The 27,314-nt window shown below is 39.8% G+C and overlaps 1 protein-coding gene across 4 annotated transcripts in view; it reads left to right on the top strand.

Moving 5' to 3' along the window:
• CARMIL1 (capping protein regulator and myosin 1 linker 1) overlaps positions 1-27,314 on the top strand; it is a 196,353-nt gene that overhangs the window by 142,148 nt on the left and 26,891 nt on the right. For all 4 annotated transcript variants that reach the window (XM_075022848.1, XM_075022847.1, XM_075022845.1 and 1 more), the window contains 5 exons: positions 566-694; positions 954-1,085; positions 5,007-5,182; positions 7,059-7,146; positions 10,168-10,317. In XM_075022848.1, the coding sequence (XP_074878949.1) occupies positions 566-694; positions 954-1,085; positions 5,007-5,182; positions 7,059-7,146; positions 10,168-10,317 (675 nt within the window). The remainder of the gene's footprint in view (positions 1-565; positions 695-953; positions 1,086-5,006; positions 5,183-7,058; positions 7,147-10,167; positions 10,318-27,314) is intronic.

The following is a 27,314-nucleotide window of genomic DNA, read 5'->3' as shown; positions in this document are numbered from 1 at the left end:
GTGGAAACTTCTCCTTTGGTAGTTAGAGTTCACGTGCAACTAGGAATATTTACATTTTGAAATAATACCTCAGAAGCCTGTGCAATTGCATTTTGCTTAGACAGGAGAAATCTCTGTTGGTGTTTGAATGGATAGTGACAGAGCTTTCTTTTACTGTCTGAACTTCTTAATAATTCAGGGACCTTCAGAGCTAAGCGTTAGATATATCGACAACATCTTCAGCATTAAACTTGCTTGAAAAAACAGAACAACACTTGAACTGGATAACTTTTTGGTTATTTGCATTATCCTGGAGGTAACTGTGAGGGAAATATGCCAAAGCATTTGTTTTTTTTAATGGTAAAGTTTTATTTATTTTTTCGATGTTTAGGTATGTCTTTCTGAGATATAATGCTTTCTTGCAGTAGCATTGATATACCTCCAAGCTCTGATCATGCATTACCAGATTGGTATATTGTCACTACAAATCTCATCATGCTACTATTGATTTGCTATCTGGACTGAATTCAGTTTGTTTGACCAACATTCTGATGTTTTATGTTTTCTATTTCTTTTGTTCAAGTAGATGATTGACAGAATATGTGTAAAAGTGCAAGATCATCTCAACTCTTTAAGAAACTGTGGTGTGGATGCTGTACAGGAAGATGTCAAATCTGCAGAACGGCTTATGCGGGATGCTAAGAACTCCAAAACAGTAAGCCTTTCCCAGCATACTGGTAATACTGAGAGCAGTTCAGGGTGTGCTTGCTTTTGTCTTTTTGGGGAGTTAAAATAACAATGTGTCACAAAAGAGTATATGTTCAGATGATCAGCTGTAGGTAATATTTAAAGTGACAAAATAACTCTAATTTATAAAGACTTTGATTTGGCAGAGGGATTTCTGCCTATTCGTCCGGATTTGAAGACAAGTAGTGATGAGCCTACTTTCCGAAGATATTCATTCTGTCTTACAGCTCTTGCCAAATCTGTATCACCTTGGTGGAGCTTCTTGGGCAGGAGCGAACGGTTCACTCTCCAATCCAATCCAAGAGACACTTGAATCCATGGCTGGAGAAGTCACAAGGGTCGTGGATGAGCAACTTAAGGTCTGTGGATAGATGTGTTACCATCTCTCACTTGCAGAAAAAACTAAATCTGACATCTGTTGCTAACTACAAATGTGCCACACTTTTTTGTACTTCTCAATATAATTGTACATAAGCTATCTTTTCATTATTAGTTTCTTATAACTTTGTGCTTTATTATCTGGGTACTTGCCCAGTTGGAATGAAGAAAAATGCTTTAGAGTTTGCAGTGGGCAGAAGGAGCATATACTCTTTATTATCATCTCATTTTATTTTCTAGAAGGGGAAGACTTATTAATTGCTCCTTAGGCCCTTAATAAAGGCATCTCTCAAGCACCCTGAAAAGTCTCATACCCTGGAGAAAAGTACTCACTAGTTAAAGTATTCCACTGGAGTGAAAGCTGCTTTTCTGTAGACTCCATTGCAGAATTTTTTTTCCCAGTAACCACTTTTGAACCTGGTGCAGAATTTCCACTTTAACTGTTTGGTTTGGATAACTTGTATGTATTGAGAACACCCAAGAATTAGTACAGGCAACTTTACAGGAAATCTTTCCACAAGTTGCCTGTCAAACCTCAGTTCTTCAAATAGATGTCATTGATCTGTAAATATTCTGACCTGTGTGTTCAGTGAGCTTTTGCTCAGAAACTTCTACCTTCAATTCTGTTAGATCTTACTATATAATAAGCAAGGAAGAGTCATCCATACAGTATGTGCAAAGGTATTAGTCCAGGAAAAAGTCAAGGTGGGGAAACTTTGGCAACTGTATGGAAGCTGATGAATTTAAGAATATGGTTCTGAGGCAGTTCAGATCAACTTAAGTTTATGACTAAGATACCTTGCCTGTATTTTGCTATATTTAAACTTACCGAAGAATTTGAAAGTGAAGGTTGAACTTGGGTTGAAACAACATGAAAATGCTTCAGTCAGTGGGAATATAATGAAGAACAATAATAATACCACATTACTAATTACTTTTTTGAAATTAAAAAAGTTAATGAGGAGGAAAATGGTGCTGAATTTTTAGTATTTTTCTCCCTTTCCCCATTATATGAAATAAGGTGAAGATTCTTTATCACTTTTTTAATTTCTGCAGACATGAAAGTGATTTATTCACAAGATTCTTCCCAGTGGAGCTTTTAGGCTATTACTGTGACAGGAATAGTCAGGTCAACCGTTCACGCAGGGGTCATGCACTTAAATAAGTCCTGTGAATTTTGGAGAGTCTTATAGAAGGGAGGAAAAAAAAAAGCCTCTTCAGCATTTGGAATGTTATTTATAGTTCTTGGCATAAGATTGAGTTAATGGGCCTTCCATTTATGCTTTTACACATTTACAGCAAAAGGCACTTTAGCTCAACCATTCTAACTTTTACATTTACTTTCGATTTGTGTGGCGTTAAAGTTTAAGTGCCTGACAAGAAACTATAAAGTTATAATGCTCTTTGTATATTGTAACACTCATTTTTATTAATTTTATGCTCAAGGCTGAAAAGTTCTCCTTTAAGTTCTATGGTGTTGTACTTTGTGTGGAGGAGAAAATGTTGAACATGGATTAGGATTTTTTTTTTTTCCCCTTAGCTGTTTAGATCAATTCAAAACATCATATGCAGTTTATTATTTGTAAAGATAAGGGAGCTCACATAATTACAATTGTTTTTGTACTTGTTGGGGGAAAACATCATGAGTGTTGTAAGTGGAGTTTTGAATTTTAGCTTCCATAGCAACCAGAGCCTGATTCTAGAAAGAAGTGTTTGGAAATTGGGTGAAATCAATGAATGCTCTTCAGGCAAATAAGAGATTTTTTTATTTATTTTATTTTTTTTTTACCTCAAGGAAGGGAAGAGGGGGAAGAAAGAAGTTAGAATAAGGCAAAGCAACATCTTGCAGTGAGTTGAGTTGGCCAAAGGAGAAATTATAGGAAGGCCCTTCCTCGCATTTCTGTTCTCCTGCTGGTGTCACTGTGGACACACAGAACCCAGAGATGCTTTGTTCGGTTGGCAAAGGCTGGAGGGAGAATCGTAGGCAAGACGAATGGTGCTTAGGCAAGAGCAGATTGTTTTGTAAGGACAGGAGCACTTAACTTGGTCCTAAATTCTGTCCTAGTGCAAAGGATTTGTTGGCTTCATCACCGGTTCCATTTTTTTCTTTAGATATCATCATCCTCCAGTTCTTTTACTCACTGTGTCTTTCTCGTGAATGTTAATAGGCATTAATTGCGGGCAGGACATTGTTCTCTTCTTTCTGTACGCCTGCTGACTGGCACTTGTGGCCTTGTGACTGAAATGTTTGCCCCTCCACGGTCAATATTGGTAGCTGTGAGTTTCCGTCACTGAAAGGTTTTGGGTTGGAAGTAGGGGGTGGGGAAAGGTTTCTGTAGATATGATAATAGTCATGTGAAATCAACAGATGAAGTCCACTACTGAAGAAATTATGTTCAGTTGTGCACTTAAAGAAGAGATCCAAACTCCATTTAACTTTTAAGTTGCACATTCTCTGAGTATTTTGAGTAAAAGTAAATTTTGAAGTTTTCAGGTAGGGTCTTTAGTCTTTCCTCCTACTTCCCACTGACACCTTCACACAGCATTTTTTCACACGATCCATTTTGAAAGACCATGCTTAGACTGCAATTGTAATTCAACATAGCAAGTCTTTATAGCTTTTATGATTGTGATCCATCAGTAATTCTTGGGAGGCTGAGTGTGATTTTTCAAGGTAGACTACACAGTTGCACCAGTGAATGAATGCCATGGGAAAAAAATGCGTGTGTTGGAAATTCTCATTAGTAGTTTACCTGGCTCAGTTGTCTCTACCATTGAAGATCTTTGTCTTCCATGTGGATATGGCCGCAGGGGCTTGAAAGTCTCTTCATTAGTGTTATGGCCCCAGAATCTGCTTAAGGATTGAAGGAGGGAGTGTGGGAGGAGTCCTTAGAGTGCAGAGAGCTTGGGAACCCAGAAACAAACTCCATAATAGCTATATTGGCAGTTGTCCCTTATACCTGTAAATCAAAGGATATAAAGATCAGACTTCCCTGGATGTTGTGGCTGCTTCATGCTGCTGTGTTGTCCTTGTGTATCTACACTTAAAAATCAGTCAATTAGGAGCCACAGACTGAAAGATGCTGCTTTGAATCATTAAAATTATCACGCAGTAATGGCGTTTTTGTTTCTTACTCAGTATCTACATACACCATCAGCAGGGGAGACCTTATTTTAAGAAAAAGAAAGTTGAGGGAGTTGGAGGGTTACACGGTCCTGTTTCTGGAGTGTGTATGCTTTTCTTCTGTCCTGGTTTAGGGTTTTGATCAGTCGTTAAAAAAAAATAGAAATTGTTGACTGCACCTAAGGTTCACTGTGGGCTTCCATGTATGTAAATGAGATCCATATACTAAAGGTTTGTATGCCCACTGCAAATCATACTTGTAGCTACTTCTTAATATTTGGCTAGTATATACCAGCCCTGTACAGCATGCCAAGTTCTCATGAATCTCTTTTCTTCATATACTGATGCCTCTTACAAATTGGCAGGTCTGGAGCATTGATGAAAATTGCTGATTCAGGGTACAGTTTAGAGCAAAGGCAGCTGCAGCAGAGCATCCACTGCTTCTCCAGCATGCAGAGGCAGCAGTGGTGGGTGCACAAGGGAAGCTAATTTATTGTTCTGACAGTTAAACACAGAGATGTAAATGTTTCATATTTGAAAAGGCAAACAAGTACAGTTGTAGGTCATTTTCAAAACAAGTATGTTGCTCCTCCTTTATTTTGTAAAATGCCTTTTAGATTGCAGCTGAATTGCAAAATGGATTGGATCTTAGGAAGAAAAATTATAAAAAATTAGCAGTCTAAAAGTGTCATAGTGCTATGCACCAGAATAATGCTGCGATCTTCCAGCTAATGAAAATCTCAATACCTGATGTTAGCTTTTGCTTACTGTGCTGCAGACGCTCCTTGAGTCTATGGTGGATGCAGCAGAAAACCTTTGCCCAAATGTAATGAAGAAAGCTCGCATCCGTGAAGACCTGATTGACGCTAGCACTGAGAAGATTTCCATCCCACGCACTTTCGTGAAAAATGTCCTCTTGGAGCAATCTGGAATTGATATCCTCAATAAAATTAGGTACTTTAAAAGACTAAGCAAACAGAATTGGTTATAGAATTTGGATTTTGGGTTGCGTGTCTCTGTGTCTGTGTAGTGAAAGATTTTTTTTTTAATGCTTTCGTGACTCACAAGAAACTATATTAAGGCATTCAAAGAGCAGGAAATTGTCCTACAGGTCTGGTGAACTTAGTTCAGGAGATTCAAATATTTGGAATCTCCAGGGATGTTAACTTGATCATTAAGGCATATGCTTCTGTTTTATTTAGTAAGAGTTTTGGTTTATGGTACACAAATAACATTTTTATGACTTGATACTTTTTTTAAAACCTATTTATGTTCTCAGGTAACAGTGAATTACTGTAATAGAAGGAAATTGCACTTACTGGCTTTGAGTGTTAACAGTGCTTTGTCTGTTGCTGCATTTGGTCTTGTCCTGTAGCTGTAGCAATCACTTTAAAACTTTTTGTTTGCGTGGGAGTTGTGCACAGCAGACAGACATACTTAAAAAATGGAAACTTGGAAATTCAAACCACAAACCTGGAGTGGAAACAGTTACCTTAAACAACTCTTACTTCACCCTTTTAAAAAAGGGGGGGAAAAAAAGAGGCTTTTACCTGACCTTTTACTGCTTTTTTTTCTATTTATTTAAATTAAATATATACCAGGGAATATATTTATGCAGTATAATGCAGTTGACCTGTACTTAAACCTTTGCAGTTGCCATCATTTGGCTAAGGAATCCTTTCTGCTTGATGGAAAAGCATGTCATTTTGCATTGTGATGTTAATGTCTGTGCAGAAGAAGAAAATAGTAAGACTTAGAAATTAGTTTTGCAGAGTGCAGCAAAACTGGCAGAAAAAGGTGTTAAAGACTTTAGCTATGCCTTCGGAGTGTTTAAAATGGTTCAGGGAGTGAGTTTTCTTCACTCAGTCCGATCAAACAAATCTTGACCCTGAGACACTAATAGTGTTCCTTCCACCTGTAGAAGCTGCAACTGTCAGTGGGGTGAGGGTGCCACACTGTCACCTTTCCTGCCTTATATTATTTGAAATTAATGTATAGGTAACTGAGGGAAATCCTTCACTCTCACTATTTTCTCACCGTGGCTTGGCCACCATTCTACCTACGTCCCTATGAATTGCATTGCCTTTCCAAGGAGTTTCTTACCTTTATCCCCAGGCTTTCTGCAACAGTAGTGCTAGCCCCAGATAGAAATAGCTTTGTTAATCCAACACAACTCAGTCCAGACATAAAAACCTTAAAACAAAATCTTGATAGGAAGTTACCAGCGAAACCTCAATTCAGTGTACTGGGTGTGTTGGCGTTCCACGTACATCTGTGTAATGGGAATGGCTGAGGTGGAGTTCTTGAGACGGAAAGCGGTTACCTAGAGCAAAAAGAGGAAGCAAAGTTGTGATGGCAAAGACTGGAGAACCAGCATTGGACAGTTGTCTGTCAACTGGCAGACAAACACAAAAAGGAGTTGAGGAAGTAAGTGGATTGTAGTTGTTCAGTGTAGTAGTGCTAAACAGGCAGCACTGTCCCAATCCCATTCATCTGAGATTCGTGTTTCTCTGACTTCAGTGGCAGAGTGTTCCTTACTGAGTTTCACATGTGGTTTTTATTCAGCTCTCTTGCCCAGATGTTTTCATTTCAGCTCTTAGAAAAATGTTAGAAGCAGGTTAAGTATGGTACAGAGGGCTCTTGTGTTTATTGTGTGATTCATGAGTTTATTTCTGAAACCTGCAGTCATGTGTCCTGACACCCTCTAATGTTTTACTTCAAATAAAGTGACAGGACTGTGGATAATTGTCACACTGCTGAACAGTAATAAAGACAAAATTCTCCTGCATGAATTAAAAATCTCTCTGTCTCATTTTTAATCCTCACACAGTGAAGTAAAGCTGACAGTGGCTTCTTTCCTGTCTGACCGAGTTGTAGATGAAATCCTGGATGCACTTTCCCATTGCCATCACAAACTGGTGAGTATTTGCGTGGTTGATATCTGAATGTGCTGGGTATCTTAACAATGCCACTTACATTCATAAGTTGTTCAGTTTCTCCTTAGCACAGCTCTATTTTGAAATTGGTCTTACTTTCATTGGCATCACTGACATAATTTGAAATATGATGATGGGACTATTGCCTCTTTGCTTTAAGGAAGATACAGCCTTGGAAGAGGCTGCATTACATATTTATCCTATTATCTTTTCCACTACTGTCAGATCTAAAACTAAAAATGCCATCAGGATGCAAGAGTGAGTCATTAGTTAAGAACAGTGTCAGTGCTTGTCCTGGTGAGATGATAAGGGTTGGTTGCTCATGAAATGAGAGGTAAAATTTCATTCTTTAGAGGAGGGGCTGCTGAGACCTTGTTCCCAGAATGAGTACCTCTTTAGGCTACCTCAGAAACGTAGGTGTCAACTTTGAAGAAAAAGGGGTAGAAACGTAGGAAAGGAAAGAGTTTGTTATTTGAAGGTGCTGAGCTGTCAGGAGGCACAGTTATTTATTACGAAGGTACTTGCTTCATCAAGAGAAGGAGAAATAAACAACTGTGTATCCAGAGAAAAACATTTATTTCTAATGCAGTGGACCTCTGTAAGTCAAATCCAGTACTGTTTTTTTAAAGAAGCCAGAGGGTGGTCATTCTCCTGGTTGAAATTGCTCTTCATTTCTAGTGGAAATTTCTCTGGCTTCATCTTGCAGTCATGAATTTTTTCAGATGCTTTTCCCCACAAGATGAGGGAACCATATATATTTTTCTCTATTTCCTCTCCATGAAGTCCTCATACACAGAAAACAAACCACTCTTTCCCCCCTGCCCTTTTTTTTCCTTTTTTTCTTTTTTCTTTTTCTTTTTCTTTTTTCTTTTTTCTTTTTTCTTTTTTTTCCTCTTTTTTTTCTTTTTTTTTAAATAAATTAAAAGACTGGGTTATTTGAGGGTACATCTTCATGATAGAGAGCGGCATTGTGTAAAGATACAACCTCTGGTCTCAGGAGCTACGCAGCAGCATCAGTCTGCTGTGTGAGTGGCTACTTTAATTAGCTCCAGTTGGTCCTGGAGCAGGCTCAGCTGGCATGAGTAGTGGGCCGTTTCTCTCCAGTGGTATTGCACAACTTGGACATACTGACTCTTGCACAGTAAGTCATTTTCTCCAGCCTTTGAGTCACTTCAGTAACAGTTCTCTGCACTTTCTCCAGCTGTTTTAAAAGCCTCTTTCAAAATTATGGTCCCCAGAACCAGACAGACTATTCCAATGTTTTAAGCAACACCAGATATAGGAGTGAAATTGTTTTTCTCCTCACGTTCTTTACTCCTCGTATTTACATAGCCAAGGAGATAAGAATTCCTTCCTTTTGTCAGAGTTTCAGTGGTAGCTCATTTTCAGGACTGGCTTTGCTAGATCTCCCTCCCAGTAATCACTTCTGGATGCTTGACACTTCGTGCTTTTCAGGATTGTGTCCGTAGGTAACTGCCAGTGCTTTTAGTTCCTAGGAATGATTGCCTGTACATTTTCTTTGAGTTGATTTACTTTGTGATCCATTTTGGCCTGCATTAGTAACATGTCCCTTTCACTGTTTAACTCTCCTATGTTTCTGTTAGCTGCAGATTATTTCAGAGAGTATAGCACTGATGAAAACACTGAAGAATGGGGATCTCAAAAATGCTGGTAGAGGAACTCCTGTCTAATTTGTCAGTGTTATTCTTCAACTGACAGCTGCAATCTGAGAGCTGGCAGCTAGTTAATACAGCAAAGATTAAATGCACTGGTAGACTTCTGTGCCAGCTCCTTCAACTGGAGTGTCACATACTACTAATTCAGCCACCTACAAATGTCTGTGTATGTTGCACTGACATAGCAGTGTTTGAGGCAAATTTGAAAAATAAACGTTGTTCAACAAGACCTGAGTTTGCCTAATGTGATGATGATTAGCATTAATTATTATTCTAGCCATTTTAGTGTGATTAAAGATAAACCCATAACAGCTCTCCAGTTGTTTTTCCTGACTAGACACTATGCTAAGTGAGCTATAATTGACTGAGGTCATCTGTTTACCCTTTTGATGGTTAACAAAACTACAATCCACTGGTTGTCCAGAGTTGTGCTGATGTTAAGCGGTGGACTACAGCTCTCTGTAGCTGCCTCTTTGAAGGCTTCTGTGATTAACTGATTTGGGCCAGCTGATCTTCAAATACTTCCTTTTAGCAGATGTTACTGAATTTTCTCTTCAGTTACCAACAGAACTAGAAAATATTTCATCATTTTCCTGACAACATGAACCCACTCCATTCCAAGTACAATCTAGGGTGGTTTATATAACTTTCTCTGTGTACTTCTTAGTAACCGTTTTTGCTATGCAGGTCTAAAAATGGATTTTATTATTGTTAGAGTTTTTCCTCCTGATACTTTTAGAAATATATCTTATCCCATAGATCTATCAATGATGAATTTTTTTCTTTTTATGGTAACCCATACCTATTTCTTCAGTGAAACAGAGCTGAGGTATTTAACAAAGCTGTCCTGTTTTTTGAATAGCAGGTGTTAACATTTTGGCCATCTAATAAATATGAAAATTATATTAGCTGAAATGGTACATGTCTTTGTGTTATTTAACTTAAAACAAAAGGTACAGGACAAAGCTTCTCTTCCACCCTTTTATTTTCTTTATAATAAAGGTAGGACAAATGCTGAGGAAGCCCTATAATACCATTATAAGTCAAAAATGTGATGGCTTTTTATCTGACCTTTTTCCTTTTCTTTTTTCCTGTTAGACTTTCTCCCTTCCTTCTTCGAATGTGTGATGAAAGGGGTTTTCCATCCAAAAAACCTAAAAAATCAAACCCAAAACAAAACAAACCCTGTGCAACGATTAACACACACAACTGAGCTTGGTCTTCTAGGATCTGTGATCACTTAAGTTCTGTAAGCTTTCTGGTTGGGTTTGGTTTGCCTTTTTTAACAGTTTGGTTGACGTGCTCCTGTCTTTATACTTGCCACCAGGCTGACCATTTGACCAGACGTGGCAAACCGCTTCCACAGCAAGAATCACTGGAAATTGAGTTAGCTGAAGAAAAACCAGCTAAACGCTCTGTCATCACAGTTGAGGAGCTGACAGAGATAGAACGTTTGGAGGATCTGGACACTTGTATGGTAAGACACATTCCTCAGCCCATTTGGCTTAGCATGCAAGTAACTGGAAGAAAAATGTTTTTCAAAATGTCATTTGGCAATTTCATGGTATCAGGAAAATGAAATTAGGAATTGGCTTCTAGAGAAAATAGAAAAACTAAATGTTAGCTTGTTAACATTTTGTCTGTTGCATATTGCTGTTCAGCAAAGGAAAAGCTTTTCCCTTTTCTTCACTTATACTTTCCTAGTACCTATTCAAGGGCCCTCGCCTTGCATAGATTGCTACAATCAAGCTAATACAATAAACGTCTCTTCCACTGGCCACAGTTTCACAGAGATTCGGTTGCAGTCATAAATTTGACCATGCTATCCTTTGACAACGTGCTGCTTTCTGCCTTTGTCTTCGTTCTACTTGACATGGATTCCTCTGAACAAAAAATGCTTCTGTGTGGAAGTTATATTATTGACCATGAACAGAAGTTGATTTTTTTTTTTCTAATTAGCTTTTAAATGTATGGAAGAAGTCTTAAAACCTTGAGACTGGGCTGCAAGTGATCCTAGAGGGCAAGCTTTTCAAAAGTAATTGAGTTAGGAGTGTGAGATGCAGTTAAATGCTGAACATAAATCACTGAAGCACCTTATAAAATCCCATGTGTGACTTTTATTGTAAAGATGGTTCTGTGCCATTTCATGATTATTTGAGATGTAAATCCATAGAATTACAAATAAATGGGTTGCTAACTGTTTTCAACCTCAAATTCCCCTCCACCCAGCTCAGTCTGTTGAGGAACTCTCAGTGGACAGGAACTTCAGAGAGCACTTCTCTATTACAACTTAGTCTAATAGGTGGTCACTGCTGCAAGGGATGGGCTTTCTTCTCTGCCCTCCTACCTGGCTCATTGGCTATGTGCTTTCATGGGAAGCGAAACAGGCAGAAAAATTGATTGCATCTTTTTGTAGAAGAAGTTTTGTTGGTTCAGCTCCCTGAACAGACGTACTGCAGAGTCAGCCAAGTACAGCTCAAGAGAAGGAGCAGCAGGGTCGCTGCTTTCTGCAGCAGCTATCTGTTGGTCTCACTTAGCTATAAAACAAAAACACACCTTCATTGGAAATACCAGCTTAAAATAGTTCTCTCTCCCTTCCAAGTCTCCTTCTTCACCAAGATTTGATTAGATGCAACATTTGTCTGAACATCACAAATTTCTAAGGCATGTGGTTGTTGATGGCATCATCTGGCTCATCGCTGATACTGTCAAGTTCTAGAAGCTTTCTGTAGCCAACATTCAGTAATCATTTTGAGCCCTAAATCGTATGGGAGAGAGACGTGCCAGTTAAATATGTGGCATCTGAACACTGTACCTGTAAGTTAGTTTTTGTATGCTGGCTTCATATATAGAAAAAAAAGCTAAGTGCTCATTTTGACACCCCACCCTCCCCCTTTAAATTTATTCTTGCAGCCTGTTAAGAATAATAATACTGGAAATATAAAAAATAGCTCCTGTCTTTATCTCATATCACCATGGTTATATGAAAGGATCATATTGCTGTGCTGTTATCTTTCATTTTGGTCATACTAAAATAATGGAAATGTGATGATGCTTACACTCTTTAAAAGATGCATTAGATGCTAACTGTACTTACCTTCAGAAGTGTTTATATGTCTCTTCATTCTCTTCATTCCTCTCATTGCCTTCATCTTGCACACAGATTCAAATACCTTTGTGACCCAGATTCTCATCAACATCTAATTTCTGAAAAGAATGAAGCATCAAATAAACACAAGGCAGTAATCGTAGTCAGTGCTAAAGAATCCACTTACTAAAAACTGTAATCCATTTATAAGAACTGCTTTTTGCATCCTGGGTGCAAGTGATATTGGTTGCTGTTGTAAAAATATATAGATAAATAGATAGCTCCAAGAGGCTGAGTAATAAGGGGATTTTTACTGAGCTATTGTTCTTACCGTGTTTTTGCAACTAAAAGCATCTTAAGAATGGATTTCTTGCATCTTCTGGATGGAGTTAGTAACTTCAAAGGTAGTGCTTTCCAAGTGATGTATTTTAGCTGTGGAAAATCCTATGGATTTTCCATACTGTCTTGGAAAAATTAACCTGATTTGTGGCAGCTTTTGGGTGTCATACAGATATTTATGTGGAAATGAGGAACCTTCTGAAAGGGGCATCAGTGAATGCTTTGTGAGCTGGTCAGTGCAGGAAACGGTTATGTTGCTGAAAGATTTTACTAGATAGAGAAGCATATGGTTTTATGAACTATAGCTATGAACCTAATTTCCTTTGATTATTTTTAATCTTAAATGAGAAATAGCTCTTTAGATCCAACTTCCAAAATGGCATTAGTCCAGAACGATGCCTTGTTTAGCCATTGGAAATCCCCAAGCGTTATGAAACGTGATGATAAAACAGATGTGAGCCTTGTGAGTAGATGATGCACCTGGCTGTGTATTCTGCAAACTTTGAACCTGAAGCCTTGAATTGCAGCTTGGTGGTGTGCATGTTTGGGAGCCTAATCTCCTATTGCCAAAAGAATATGGAACGTGGGATGAGGCTGATCGTGTTGCTGGGATGCCAGGAAAAACTCGCCTTTTCTAAGTTCTGTCTATCAGTTTGCTCCAGCTAGTTGTCAAGATGCCTGGGGAAGAAGAGATTTTGGTCTTATAGAAGAGGCACTGAGCTTGGACCACTGTTTTGGGGAGAGCTGCTTTTTTTCCATTTGCAAAACTGGATTCATTTTGCAAACCCATTATTTCAGCAAGCCTGTTCTCTTCGCTCTTGTTTTCTCCAGTAAGCCTATCGAGGATCAATATTCTGGCTGAGGCAATGCGTACAACAATGTGTTGTTATTCACCAGCCTCCCTTGAAGCTATATTTGAACAACGTGGGGAAAAACTGGATCCAGGTTCAGTTTTGACTCTGCTTACAGATAGATTATATAGCACTGAAGCTAGGTGAATGACTATGAGTTGAGGTAAATGTATTTGTAATAAAATGCTTATGAGCTATTTGTTCTTATATGTGGATTGAAAGTGGAAGACAGGAAGGTTTGTTTGTACAAGTTGGACTGGCAGCACAGGGATCTGAAACCTCCAGTGATGGAGCGAACAAACGGGCACTGGTGTGTTTCACAGCCTGCCCACCTATTCTCAAGCAGGACGCAGACTGGCTGTGGCTGGGAGGCTTTTCCTGCCAGAGTAGAGAGTTGCCATCCATCCACTTCAAAGTTTGATATGTATAAACACCACAGACAAGACAGAATGAAATATCATGAATAGGCCCATGAAATGCACCGCTGAAAAACAGATTTTTAAATATCATTTCTGGTATTTTTTGTTGTCGGAATTAGGACTTAATAAATACCAAACTGTGCAGTTAAAGCTTATTAGCTTCAACTTAGGATATGATTCTCATCCCACCTTTAATGGTGGCCTGAGAGTCCATAATATGAAAAATTTGTCAATCATACCAGAATTTGCTGTCTGTTATATGAGTTCTGAAGAACGCTAGAAGCGATTGAGTGGTCCAGCATAGGACGTGATAGCTGGAACATTATGGGCCCGAGAGTTTCTGATCTCCCTGAGCTGCAGTACAGTAAATTAATGCTTCCCTAATCTACAGCTGTCTTAGTTGTCTACATTTAATTAGAGCTGCATTGATGGTAATAAGTCATTAGATAAAAGTTGCATGGGAGTAAGATGGAAAGAAAAATCTTTATGCAGAAAATCAGTTACTATTCTCAGATTAAAGGAAAAACCATGGCCTGCTTTTCAGCGCTTAGACTCAATCATGAATTAACTTCATAAAATAGTGTGGTTTCTCTAAATTTTTCTGTGCATATATGATGAGAGTCACATTTCAAACTAATGCATACATTTTAAAACTACGTAAAGCACCCTTTTTTACTGAGATTGAGTATCATGTATCTTGGTATGTGTAATTGTGTAGGTAGATACTAACTGGTTTAATTTTGCATAATGCTTTTAGTTGTACTTTATTCTTTCGTAGCCATTAGTTCTTTGCAGAAGTAAGAGAATTAAATAGTGCTCAACTCCCCACCAAAAGGTAAAGGATCATCTTTGTTAGATTATGTTTAAGAGTTCTGTTCTAAAGCTTTTTTTTTTTTTTAATCTATTTGAATGTTAGTTTGGCTTCCAGAATACTAAATGGAGATCACCAGAGTTGAGCCACTATTTAAATAAAAGTTTTGAGAGAAATAGCTTTTTTAATAGAAATCCGTGTACTCATCATCTTTAAAATATCCATTTCAGCAATAAAATTTTATTACTATAGGTAGTAACAAGCATACAGCCAGGATAAGTATTGTTTTTAGAGCACAGAAGAGGTTATTTACATTATGAAGGGGTATGGTAGGAAATAGTTTGAAACATGTAAAGGAATTGTAGGTTGTAATACACAAGTATGCTTGTAAATCTTCTTTAAAGCATGTCAGAGTAAGATTGAAATGCTTGGACGGTAAATTATGTGTTTGCAAAAATGCTTGTAGCTAATAGAAAAGGACTGCCTGTGATGAATATTGTATCTTGGCCATTTCTCATCTATTTCTGATTTTAACCATAGAGATGGTTCTATGACTTTAATGGAGGAAAGATTAAAAAAAAAACCCATGAGCAATATATTAATGTTTTAGTCTTTATTGAACAATAGATTTCACCTGTACAGTAGAGGAGAAGATTTGCAGAAGTAGCAGAACACTTGTAGATTGGTGGTGTATGTTTTTTCCTGGGAGTGTACTAACTAACTATTGTCAGAAAATTAGCAGATTACTCCAGTATCCAGGTGAAGACTTACGAACCTGTGGGTTCTGAAAGACAGGGAGTGTATGGACCTCGGGTTTTTTTCAGAGAAAAGGGAGAAATTGCACTCACCACACCAGGATTAAATTTATTTTTTTAAAAAAAGAAAACTCATAAAACACCACCTGAAAGTTTTTCTCTCCCCAGCCCCTCATCCAGGACAAATTAGAATTAAAACAACAGAAACCCCTTCAGTTGCTTTCACTGGAGGAAGGAGAAAATCATGGTACAGACTCATGTACATGTGCACTGATACTGTAGGGAGAAAAAATAAAGTAGAGATTCTTTGGTATGCCCTGACATACTACCGCATCTGATTCTTGTTGCTCTCTGTTTACCTGCAGCAGAATTGTCTCAGGTAGAGATAGCCAGCTTTTTGGATGAAAGACTGAACACCTACTGCAATAAAACCCCAGTTCTTGTTGGACTCTGTGTGTTCTCCTGTGCTATAAATAAAGCTCTAGCTCTGCGACTGGCTTAATCCAGCAAAAATCATTGGTCTTGCTGAAAAGAGCATTTCCACTTTCCCCTGTACACAGCGCATTCTTTCCTGCCCACACCCTCACACTTGTACTGGTGTTCACACAGCCTCACTACAAACTGGGTGTGGGAATTGATTCAGCTGAAAATTAAGCTTTTTACAGAGGATTTCTCTCCCAGGTTAGTTTACAGACTGACTAGTCCTCTGGTTGAGTTCACAAAACAAATCCTGAGCGGCAGGAACAAGCAGGCAGGGATGACAGCAAAGGCAGCAGCCTGGATGAATGCCGGATTAAATTGATTGTGACACTTGAGTTTCTCTCTTGTATGCATTAGCAGAAATAGGCCTTTGATGTGTAGTAAATACAGCACTCTGTGGGAAGCTAGGAATTGGCATTATGGTATGTGAGAGTATTCTTGGCTTCTGAAAAGGCTCCATCACAGGCATGTGAGCAAATCTACTTCAGTGGGAGTCCAGTAATATTTCTGGCTCACCCCGAATTAGGACAGTTTATGAAAACATCACCAGGAGGGGCAGAGCACAGTGCCCACATGCTCCCTAAGCCCTTCCCTACACATGCAGTGCTGTGCCTGAGAAAGTAGGATACAAAGGGAGACAGTATGATAATTTTGCAGAACCTGTGAATGTATTGTTTATTTACAAGTTGTGTGTTTCTGTGTTAGCCTCACCATTAGTATTGTGATTACATTAATTTTAATTGTGAATATTTGTTACCTAACTTTTCCTGGGTTCCTTTATATAGTTTTGCAGCATTCTCACTGCCCTTAGAGGTCCTTATCTGTGTTTGTTCAATGATTGTTACATGTATAGACTACAGGCTACAGTCTCTTTCAGGCTCATGAGGGGCTATGTGTTCACAGCTGAAACGCTTTAAAAGAAACCTGGCTTTCAATGTCTTTTCCTTGGTCTCCAAGTGGAAGGAGGTGATGGATAATTGATATGTAGTATGTCTTTCTTAAACCAACTGAGATTTCTTAGTCAGAGTTCAAAGCTGTTTCTCATAATCTAGGGTACATTATTGGCACAATATGAAGTAAACGAAGAACGTGATAAACTGCTTCTAGAAACAGCACTGCACGCTTGGTTAAGAAAAAAGTAGTGTAAAATTGGAGACTGTTTCTGCTTAGGTTAAAATGAGAATTGTGAAGTGCAGCTGCTGGGTATTCTGTTTGCATGGTGGCACTTCTGTATCAGGAGCTTGTCTTCGTATAATACTGATGATTTGTTTTACCTTGGTAGACCCAGACTTGTATTTGGGGTGGAGGGGAGGCTGTGTAGTTAAATCCTTTGTGGCAGTAGGTGTCTTACTGATACTGAGTTTCCATCATTTTACTTCACGTGTCGTGAAAAAGCCACGTTGAAAGGAGAGTTCAGTAACAAAGCACCCACTGAAATGCTGGTCTTGAGAGTTTAACTTCCCTGCAGTGGCTTTAAGAGGGAGTTCACTGCTGAGAAGTTAGTCTGTGGCAGACAGAAAGGTCTTGAATATGTAGCTGTGCGGTCTATAGGTAGCGTCAGCCCTGGCTGCTGAGTCCCACCATTTGCCACTCTGCTAGCAAGAATTCGAACGCCCAGGCTGAAGGCAGAGTCATCTCAGCAGGCACCAGCTGGCCGTTGCAGGCTCTAGCCTGCTGGTGGGCACCCGTCCACCACTTGGTGGGAGAGGTGACTATCTGGGTCACCTGGGTTTGCTTGCCCTGCCAGCCAGCAGCAGGGATCACCCAAGTGCTTGCTTACTTCAGAAAAAGTGGACAGGTTATGAGGACAAAGCCCCCGTGCACGGGCTGGATCAGGGGGCACGTGTGTGATCCCTTTTGCCAGCAGAGCTGTGGAGTCCGACGATGTTCAGCACAAATAGATACAGAATTCATCTTTCCACAGTCTCTGTTCATAAGAACCTGCTCATTATTTCCCATGACAAATTAGCAAGAGGAGTTCTTGCCAAAATCTAGACTCTGTAACCTTTGGCAGAGGGACAACAGCAAATACCATGAGAATAACCTCTAACAGTGCTGTTTCTGTAGCACACATCTGTCTGTAGCCATAATGCTTCTTGATTCAATTAATATCTGGCAAGTTGACCTTCTTAAGTGGTTGAGGAGTTTTCTCTCTAGGTTGCATGGTCCTTTCTGCTTCTTTTGATTCTTCCAGCATCTCAAATAAATAACCTGGCATGAGTTACTTATCTGTGTTATATGGGGGAGTCTTGTTTATTCTGAAATCTGGAAAGCCTACTGAAAATAGCACATGCAGAAGTCTGTCCCACTAGGAGTGCTTCATGGTTCTCGCTTCACCCAGAAGAACAGGAGGCTTGTGATTTTTTTGCTCTGCAAAATTGATACCTCATATTGCAGGGATAAAGAATAGCTGCTCACAGGAAGAGGGGAGAGGAGGTCTGTGCTAGGGCAGGCAGTTATAGAGTACCATTAGATTTTGCTATATTTTGTCAAGGAAAAGGAGGTTAGGATGAGCTGTGTTACTGGAATAGAAACTTTTAAATAAATAAATAAATGAAGTCAAGAGTACCTAGTGCCAAAAGGCTAGAAGACAGCTTTCAAGTCATCAAATGTAATCCCTGCTATCACTGACAACTGCATCACACAATCCTATTCATAAATTTATCAGGCTTCCTTTCAAAACATCTTTCTCAGACTAGAGGAGAACTTAGAGGTAAATAGATTCTTCTGATGTTATTCAGGTCAGCTAAAGCCTCATTGCAAAGTGGTGGGTATATCTCTGCAGTGAGATCTTTCTTCATGTGAGTAAAGATCAAATTACTGTGAATTTTCGAGGTCAGTAGTACAGGATTGGAATACTGATCTGAAACCAAAAGCATTTAAACTGGTGAAAAAAACCTTCAAGTAAGCACATGTTAAAACTAAAAGGAATGAGCAGGATAGAAAGACAAAGTGATTGAAAAGTCAGGGTAGTTTCATTCAAAGCTTATCAGAACCTCTTTTCATTCTGTACTTTTTAGCAGTGGGTCATTTCCAATATCATGGTATTTAGATACTCCAGGGGAAGTTTGTGTCCATACTCTCTGAGAAATTGCAGAATCCAGTGCCTTCTTACCAGTCAGCACTTAATTCCACACTTGCAGGTGAGCAGTCCTGCTTTGCAGGGTAGGCATCTTCCTCTTCTGTCATGGTATTTCTGTCCTTCCTAGGCTCATGTTCTGCCCCATGACAGTATGACCAAGCAGCGTTATTTGAATCATGTATCACACTTAGGTGCTGGCACTCCATAGACCTACCTTTGAGTTTTGCCATCCTCTCTTGGGTAATTATGATTGACCCTTTTGATCAGTTTGTTTGAGAGAAAAAAAATCAAAGATTCTACTCAAGAATTTCTGTTTCCTATGCAGGGTCTTAGACTATTTGCTAGTTGCCTATGAAGATACCTCCTGGTTTTAATAGGGAGATATCTTGATACAGTAGTTCCTGACAGGACTTAAAATTCAGAAGGTTGGGTTGTTGGGTTTTTTTTAAATGTTTGAGTTCACAAAGTATATCTCAAAGTGTCTGAGGGATATAAAGATTTACTGTGTGTGCTGGAAAGATGTCTGAAACAAACTTCAATGAGAAGAGAGCAGCAGCTCAAGTATGCCTGGGTTTTCAAGGTTTTCAAGTTCTAACTTCCCATCATAATTCTGAGCAGGGAGGCTACCAGTCCACTTCCCCATCCAGGGTGAACTGTATCTGATTCACTGTGGTGAGTCTCCCTGTAGCATTTCTCCTTTGAAATGTCAGTGCTTCAGTGCAAATGATGCATCACCTGCCCCCAAAGGGTTTAACGATGGTGGGAAGATGACTGGTGGTTTTTGCCTGAATGACTACTTACCCTTTTGGTAGCTGTTCACTTCAGGTTGTCAGAAGAAAGGAGAGATGCAGAAGTTGTTGCTTCTCAGTCCTGGGAGGCTGTAGGGCAGGCAGATACAACAGTTCCTGTTCATAAAATCATAGAAGGGTTTGGGTTGGAAGGGACCTTTAAAGATCATATACTCCCCCCCTGCCATGGGCAGGGACGTGTTTCAGTAGATCAGGTTGCTCAAAGCCCCTTCCCACCTGACTTGGAACACTTCCATTCAGGAGTACCTTGCCTCAAACTTGCTTTAGTGATGTTATTGCCCAGGGCACCTGATACATATGGTAGCTGTCTTTACAGAACTAAGAATATCTTAAATAGCTGTCCACCTCTCCGTATTTGCTGAGGTTAAGAGCTTTTTCTTCTTACTATATGGAAGTTTAGGTCATGGAACAAAGTAATGTTTACATCAGCGTTTGCCAGCTGAAAGTAATGAACAACCACAAGCAAGCGGGTTGTGGTGGCTGAAAGGGATAGTTCTGACTGCAGCTGCTCTCTGATGACCTGCAGCAGCTCTCTGTTCTACACTTAGTTTTTAACTAAAATAAATCAGTTGGAACTATCCTCTTTGTTCATCTTAAAGCCCAGCTGCTGTAGAAGATGCTGCTAGCCTCTTCCTGAGCAAGTAGAAAACGGAATTGATGATAGGGAGAATTGCTTTTTCTCTTGCAGGTGGTAGTTGCAGGCAGAGTTCCTTGCAGGATACTCATTCAGAACATGAAGTAAAAGATGCAGTTCAATAGTTTTAGGAACTGCTTAGTTTAATTCATGCATCTGTTTGTTTACTCTTCACAATAAAAGCTTTGGATATTTGTATGCAGGAATATTTATCAGCAGGAATTCTACATGACTTGAGAGACGCAAGTGCAGAATTATTAGTTGAAAGAATTTATTGAAATACTTGGTGAAATATCACAGAGTACATAAGCCACATCTCAGCAAGTAGAAAAGCAAAGGTTCCTTGGCTGGTAAAATGAAACAAGCTCAAGGGCAAATCTATTGAGCTTATCTTAGTGCAGCGCTACTCCTTTTCTTTCAGAAGATGTTGCTGTACAAAGTAATTCTAAAGGTCAGGCTGGTTTAGATGAAACTAATTGAATTAATTCTGAACCACAGCTCGTTTTCTAGAAATTCAACTCTTGAGGAAGGGAAGGAAATAAACATACACACCTTAAATTCACATATGGATTATTTGTATGCCATATTTATTTACAGTATCTAGATTTATATATAGTATTTCTATATAGAGGACAGAACTCTGAAATATAAGGTCAGGACTAGATCCTCTGCTGGTGTAAAAATGTGTAGCTGCCACATTCAGGACAGCTGGATCAACAAATAGCAGCCTATCACAGCTTGGCCTTGGTTTCTGAATGATGCGTTAGTGGCTTTGCTCTCCTGTCTCTTGTAAAATACTCCATTAGCTGTCATGGATTTTAGCATTGCATTTAACTTTTCAAGGACAATGGCACTCGAGGGGAAGATTCTAAGGATGGTGATTCAGGTTACCGTCGCTGCTAGTGGGAAGTACATAGCTAAATTTCTGCAAGCCCTGCTGAGGGTTTTACCCTGGAAATCATGTCATGAAATCTTCGTAGTTTAAGTAAGCAATAGGAAATTTCTCGTTTCAAAGGCTTTCTGTACAGATGGTGAGACACTTGTGTGTCCACAGATTCATCTGCAAAAAGGCAAAGTTGGTCAATTTACTGCTCTGATTTATAAAGAATACCTGAAGTTTGGGGGTTTTTTCTTTTTTTTTACTTTTCTTTTTAATGAGAAAACAGACATGTGACATCTCTGTCAAAGGTAAGTAGGAGACTAGAAGAAGCATGGGAAATGTCAATTGACTGAAATGGTGTCGTGGCAGCTTTACAGGTCAGGACTCCTTACAGCAAAAGAAAACAGCGGGACTTGTGATAAAATGCCTTGTTTTCTTATGCCTCTTTCTTAAAAGCATACCCCACAAAATACAGATAGGTGAAACAATTTAGCACTAGTTTAAAATGTTCTGGAAGAATCCCTGAAAATACTTTTTCTGACAGCTCCTTCCCAGTGGGCATGTTGTTATGATTCCCCGATCCAATTTCTGGTTTTATTTGGGTTGAATTTGGTTGGGATTTTTGGTTGTGGGTTGGTGTTTTGTCTTTAGCAATGACCTGTGTATGCTGGGAGGTGGACGACTTAATTTTGCAATTATGCTGAGAGCAAACGAAGGGAGGAATTGGGTGGCCTTGTGGTCTGTAGTACTTCAGGGGTGTGAAGACTGGCATTAGGTTCCCTGCAGAGCAGCCAGATTCCTTGGTGACTTCAGGCAAGTCCCTTAGTCTCTGCTTTGCTTAATGGTGCTTCCTCGTCTAACCTGTTGCCTGCTGTGTGCCTTCCTCTCCTCCTTCTCCCTCCTTACTCCCCACCCACAAGCTGTTTAGCAGCTTTTAACTTTTAAGAAGCTCAGTAGTCACGCTCACTTAGGTGAGATCACTGAAGTGTGGAAGGTAGGAGTTTCCATAAGCCCTTGCCGGATCCAGGACCATAGGCTGTAAACTCCCCCAAATCCTGGGATTGCTTCCTCTTATGTATGTGTTGCTTTGCGCTTTGGTCCTAATCATGTTTCTAGCTGCTTCTATAATATAAATGATTTTCCTGCATATGCATTAAATACACAGAATACACTGGAGTACTACCACAAATGCTGTCTGAAAGAGAAACTGTGCTGCAGATTGATTTTTGAAGTGTGCTGGAGATTTATTTTTAAGATGGTTTCAGTTTTCGAGGTGTTTCTCAATGGATTCTGCAGTCTGTCCAGCAATCTCAGAGCAGCCCTAGTGAATGGTACTATAGAAGATGGGCAAGAGAAGAGACAACATGGATTACGGCAGGGAAATGTAGTAAGAGCATATGTGTGTATGGATACCGTACAAAAATGAGAGTAGTGAGGAGGTTTGCCTGAATCACTGTTAGCTGAGAATTCCTGCATAAAGCCAAAGTTTCTGAAGGTAAAAGAAAATTAAACAAACAAACAAACAAAACCCACCAAACAAACAAAACCCCTGAGGACAGTAGGAAAATAAGGGAGTGGAGCTGTGTGCAAGAACACTTTTCTTGCTATTCAAAGATAGCCCATGATATCCTTAAAACTTTTAGCTACAGTTAAGCTTAGAAGTATGAACCGCGAGAAATGGATCGTTATTGTTGAAAATGTCAAAGCATTGAAAAACTGACCTTAATATCCTTTCAACAATTAAATAATGAACTTCATGTTATGTGCAGACTGTTTTCACTGCTGATAATTAAATGCCAGTGCAATATCCATTTAAAAATGCAGCAGTTTCTTGCCAAGAAGTTTAATCCAGACCATGACTATTGACTTCTGCTGCAAACACTCTGCTAATACCTGCAGTGTTGTTATAGCAGCAGTTCCTATTCAATTTAAAGACAAACTGCACTTCTAATAATTGTTTGTCCTTACTCTATATTAAAGAGGAGTGTGATTGATCATGTGCCACACAAGAGATGGGATATGGCATTGCTTTATTTCATATGATGGCTGTGCTGCTTCCTTTTTTTCTTTGATTTTTTTGAAAGAGAGAGGAAAGGTAGTGCTTTATTAATGGAATAGCATGCTTCTAATGTGCCAAAAGTGCTTGAAAGCCTGTGCCTCTAAACCTCCTTATGGGAAGGAGAAATACTGTTGCTTTGGATTAGGTTGGTTTAAACATCAGGAGAACAGACTTGCATCCCTTTTCATTCTTTCAAGAGAAGCGTTGTTTTGTTTTGCTTTCCTTACTCTCTGGCTTTCCGCAACAAACTGCTGATTTTTAATTCAGAAGCTTCCTTCAGACGAGGAAATAACAGAATTACATTTTTTTTCTCACTACTGGTGCCAGCAAAATGAAAAAACACAGTACATTGGGACAGCAGGTGGCAAGTTGGCACAATTGGTGAGTGCCATATATCGGAAACAAACACCTGAAAACCTGAATTTGTCCCAGCATACATAAAACAAGAGAGATCACATCCTTCTCTGGTTATCCTCTGGAAACACAAAGTGTATAGCACCTCCAAATGCGAGGGATTTTTATCTCATTCTTGCATGTCACCTTTCCTGCTAAGACTTCTAAGTGTTTTGGCTTTAGTTTTCTTTATTTTGGTGACTTCTGGTTTTGCCTCCTTTCCTGAGAACTGCTATTGCTTTGTCTTCCCCATTCATATTCTTTTTTCTTTCTTTTTTGCTGCATGGAGACTCTCTGCTGTACAAGTGTAAGTATTTTTTTAGCTCTGCTGTTTCTGGCCTAGTTGTTTACGTTTTTGTGCTCCATTTGCCTCTGTACTGCCTTGTGAGTCTCCTGGGAGACTGTAGTGCCATCCATCTGCACCTACAAATGAAATAGGCAGCAGTTCAGGGATGAGATTGGATTTTACAAAAAGGTTCAGCTAGTGTAGCATCTGAATGTAAAGCATCCTTTGGCTTTAAGACCAAACCAAAGCAGAGCGCTGATGTCAGAGGTATAAGCACAAACATTACTGCTCAGAAAGAAAATCTATTGATTTGGTTTTATATTCAAGTGTCATCCAGCTTAATGAAAGAATGGCTTAAAAATGGGCGTAAAATAGGGTTTTCTTGCCACTAGGGTGGACAAGATGTTGGGTTATCTCAGCTTGGTCAGTTGTGTTTTCTTTGTCTAGTTGAATCACCTTGAGTTTTTGACTGCTGTTCACACCTTTTGGTCCTGTTGCCCTTAATGCATTCTCAAAGCTGAAAACCCATACTTTATTTTGCAAGAAGGAGGGTTGAAGGGAGACTGGTTGGGGAGCTGAATTTCAAGAGGGAGGGGGAAGTTGTTCATTAGTTTGTTTGAAGTCTTTTGAAAGGGAAGTGACAGGAGGGTCACAAAGCTGCTTTGTATCTAATAGGATTGAATATAAATTACTTTGGAGGAGGAGGAGAAAAACATGGAAATGAGCATATCCCTCAGTACTGAGAGTAATTTCAATTAGCTGTATAATCAAGGAATGTAGAGTATCTCAGACCCTGTTGCTAAAAGCACTCAAAACAAAGTGATTTTAGTTGTTGTTTTTAATTCCCAGGATACTAGTGTTCTTCCACAGTTGGCAATATAATTTAAGGAAACTCAAGAGAGCTCAGATAGTTTTGTGAGGAAGGGAGTCAGAAGGGAGGAATCTGGAAAAGTGATCATGGGAAGAGGTCCTGGGAATTTAAAGTTAGCTTGGACACATGAAAGTGTCTAACTCTGAATAAGCCCTTATTTGGGAGTGTGGTGGAGATTTGCTGGCTCCCATCTACTGCAGAGGGGTACTTTCTTGGAGCCATCTTCGGAGATCTTGGTGGCATAGGTGCACGCGGACTTCCAAGAGGACCTCCCAAGACGCAGAGATGCAATTAATCTTCTTAGCTGTTCTGCCAGGCAGCCTACAGTGTGCTCACAGAAAAGTAGGCAGAACAAGAAAGGAGTTCAGGAGGTGGTCTGCTAGAATGGAAGGTCCCTGGAAGATATGGGAGAAGTGAAGGAGGGGAGGTTAGTACTAACAGCTATTCCCCTGTAAAAAAGCCACGAGTGAAACGTAAGGCAGGAGAGCTGCATTGTGCTTGTGTGGCCAGAGGTGGTGGGAAGGCAGAAGGTGCGCGTCTGCCAAACCTGAACTGCTTCCATGAACTATGGCAAATGGGGCTCAGGCTGGGGAGAGGCAGAGATCTTTCCCTAGGAGTTCAGATATCTCCTCTGGTAATGACATGTGCTCTGCTGTTGTAGCATACTGCATGGTGGCTGAGATATTAAGCTGAGATTAAGTCTAATATTTTGTAAAAAGAGCACACTGGCCTATTTAAATTAATGCTTTGACCCATTTTGTTCTGTGTGTGATGTAGAAAGTTCACTTGGCAAGAAGCCTTTCATCTGTGCACTTCCTAAACAGGCTAGAAAACAGAAGGTTTTCAAATAAAAGTGTATGTATAGCTGTTACTCATGCTGTTAAAGCAAATGGGAGGCATCTCTGTCCCTCTGCCTTTATCCCCAGCAACCAAGCTGCTGATGGATCATGCCAAGCTGACAGTAAGTTATAGCAATGATCCAGAGACTGGCTTGTGGTCATCAGCACAAGCTCTGCAGGGTCATCTGGGGGCACCTTCTTGCCTGGGAAAGAAGATGAAATCATTCTGTTCCTGGCTGTCAGGGATGTCTTGGAGCATTTAAGTCCCTGCACAGGAACCTCAAAACTTGCCCCGTACTGTTTTGCATTGGTGCCCTGGGCCGATGCAGCTCTCAGCTTGTCTGCGTTCATCCAGGAGCACTCTGAACACTGGCCGCGGCTGTGAAGTTACTGAGTGGTCGGAGGTCTCCCATCAGCTTTGTTTTCTGTCCTCCTTTCTGATCTTTAGCACATGAGTTACTGCATTATCCTACTAGCTGTAATTTCCAGTCACACAACCCAAAAAAGTGGCAAGCAGAACAAAATGCATGCAAATACACACTAACAAGAGAAATGAGATGCGGCTGGAAATAAAACCAGGGAACTACTGATAGTGACTCCTAATTGCTGAGCTGCTTCAGTTCTTCCTTACGTGAGGTGCGGATGCCCTTTGGTTGTTTCAGTTTTGGGTGATGGATTGGCAGCTGTCAAAGTGTGCAGCTCAAAGGCTGCCCAGCTGCCTACCTGTTGCACAATCCACTGCAATTTTGGCTGAAAAAGTTCAGCACCTCTCCAGCCTCTTGCCATCAAACCCATTGCATTTAATTTATTGGTAACCGAAAGTAATGTCTGACCTTTTGATGCCTGCTCATTAGTTTCAGGGTAAGTCTGCTCAGGTGGCAAGCTATTTCCTGGCTGGTTTTGAAACTATTGTCTCATTTACTGATGCTTGTTAAATGTGGAAGTGTGAACTTGCAACAGCTGAAGGTATCTTTTTTGCCCAGCGATGTGCAGGGCCATAAAAACAGCTCTGTTGCCCAGACAGCGCTATCACTGCCTGCTCTGTAGTCTGGAAGTCCTTTTCTGGTCTTGAGAAGATGGGCAATAACTTTCCTGTTATGAAAATCTGTCATAACCCTAGGCATGTGAATAGTGGCATAATAATCCCCTGACTACTTTGGATGGGAATATGAGCTCAGTGTCAGTCTGTGCACTGAACTTCCCATGCATAAAAACTAGCAAACGTTTACCTTAAACAATTCATGATTTGTCTGAAATGTCAATGCCAACTGTGTCTTTTCTGGCTTATAGAAAATTGATACTACTAAACTTGATTAACAATTCTTTTAACGAGTTGTGAGCCATAACAGCTTCCTGACACTCCAGATTTGACGCCACTAGGCTTCAAAACTAGCAGGTAAATGGAATTACATGGATGTCCCTAAAGCCAGCATGTGTGACTCTACCACAGAAGGAGTCCATCCTTGCAGAAGCTGAGTCATTTTAAATTAACTCTTTAGAAAACCTGCAGGTCATCTTTTTGTTTAAAAGTCTTACAATGCTGAGCTATGTTGAGAGGTTCTGAATTGGTGACACAGGCATTTCCTGTAGCAAAACTGTCTTTCTTGCCATGCAAACTTTCAGAAGAATTCAGGCAAGAAAATAAGGGCAATTTTATTCCAAAAATAACAACCTCAGGTCTCAAGTCTGGGTATTTGTGCTCTTAAGGCAATGTACTCCTTTTTTCTGGGAATGTGAAGATGAGAGAATAATAGTGCGTAACTTTCGCTAACTACGTTGAATGTATGCCAAGGTCACTTTCCACCTACTCTCAGCATACACAAAGTCTGGGGAAGTCATGTGTTTGCTGGACATACTGCTAACACTGACACGGTATTT

The sequence above is a fragment of the Buteo buteo genome, chromosome 3, assembly GCF_964188355.1.
Source record: "Buteo buteo chromosome 3, bButBut1.hap1.1, whole genome shotgun sequence".
NCBI lineage: Eukaryota > Metazoa > Chordata > Aves > Accipitriformes > Accipitridae > Buteo > Buteo buteo.
Note: the sequence above shows the minus strand (reverse complement) of the source record. Positions and strands in the feature narration are given on the sequence as shown.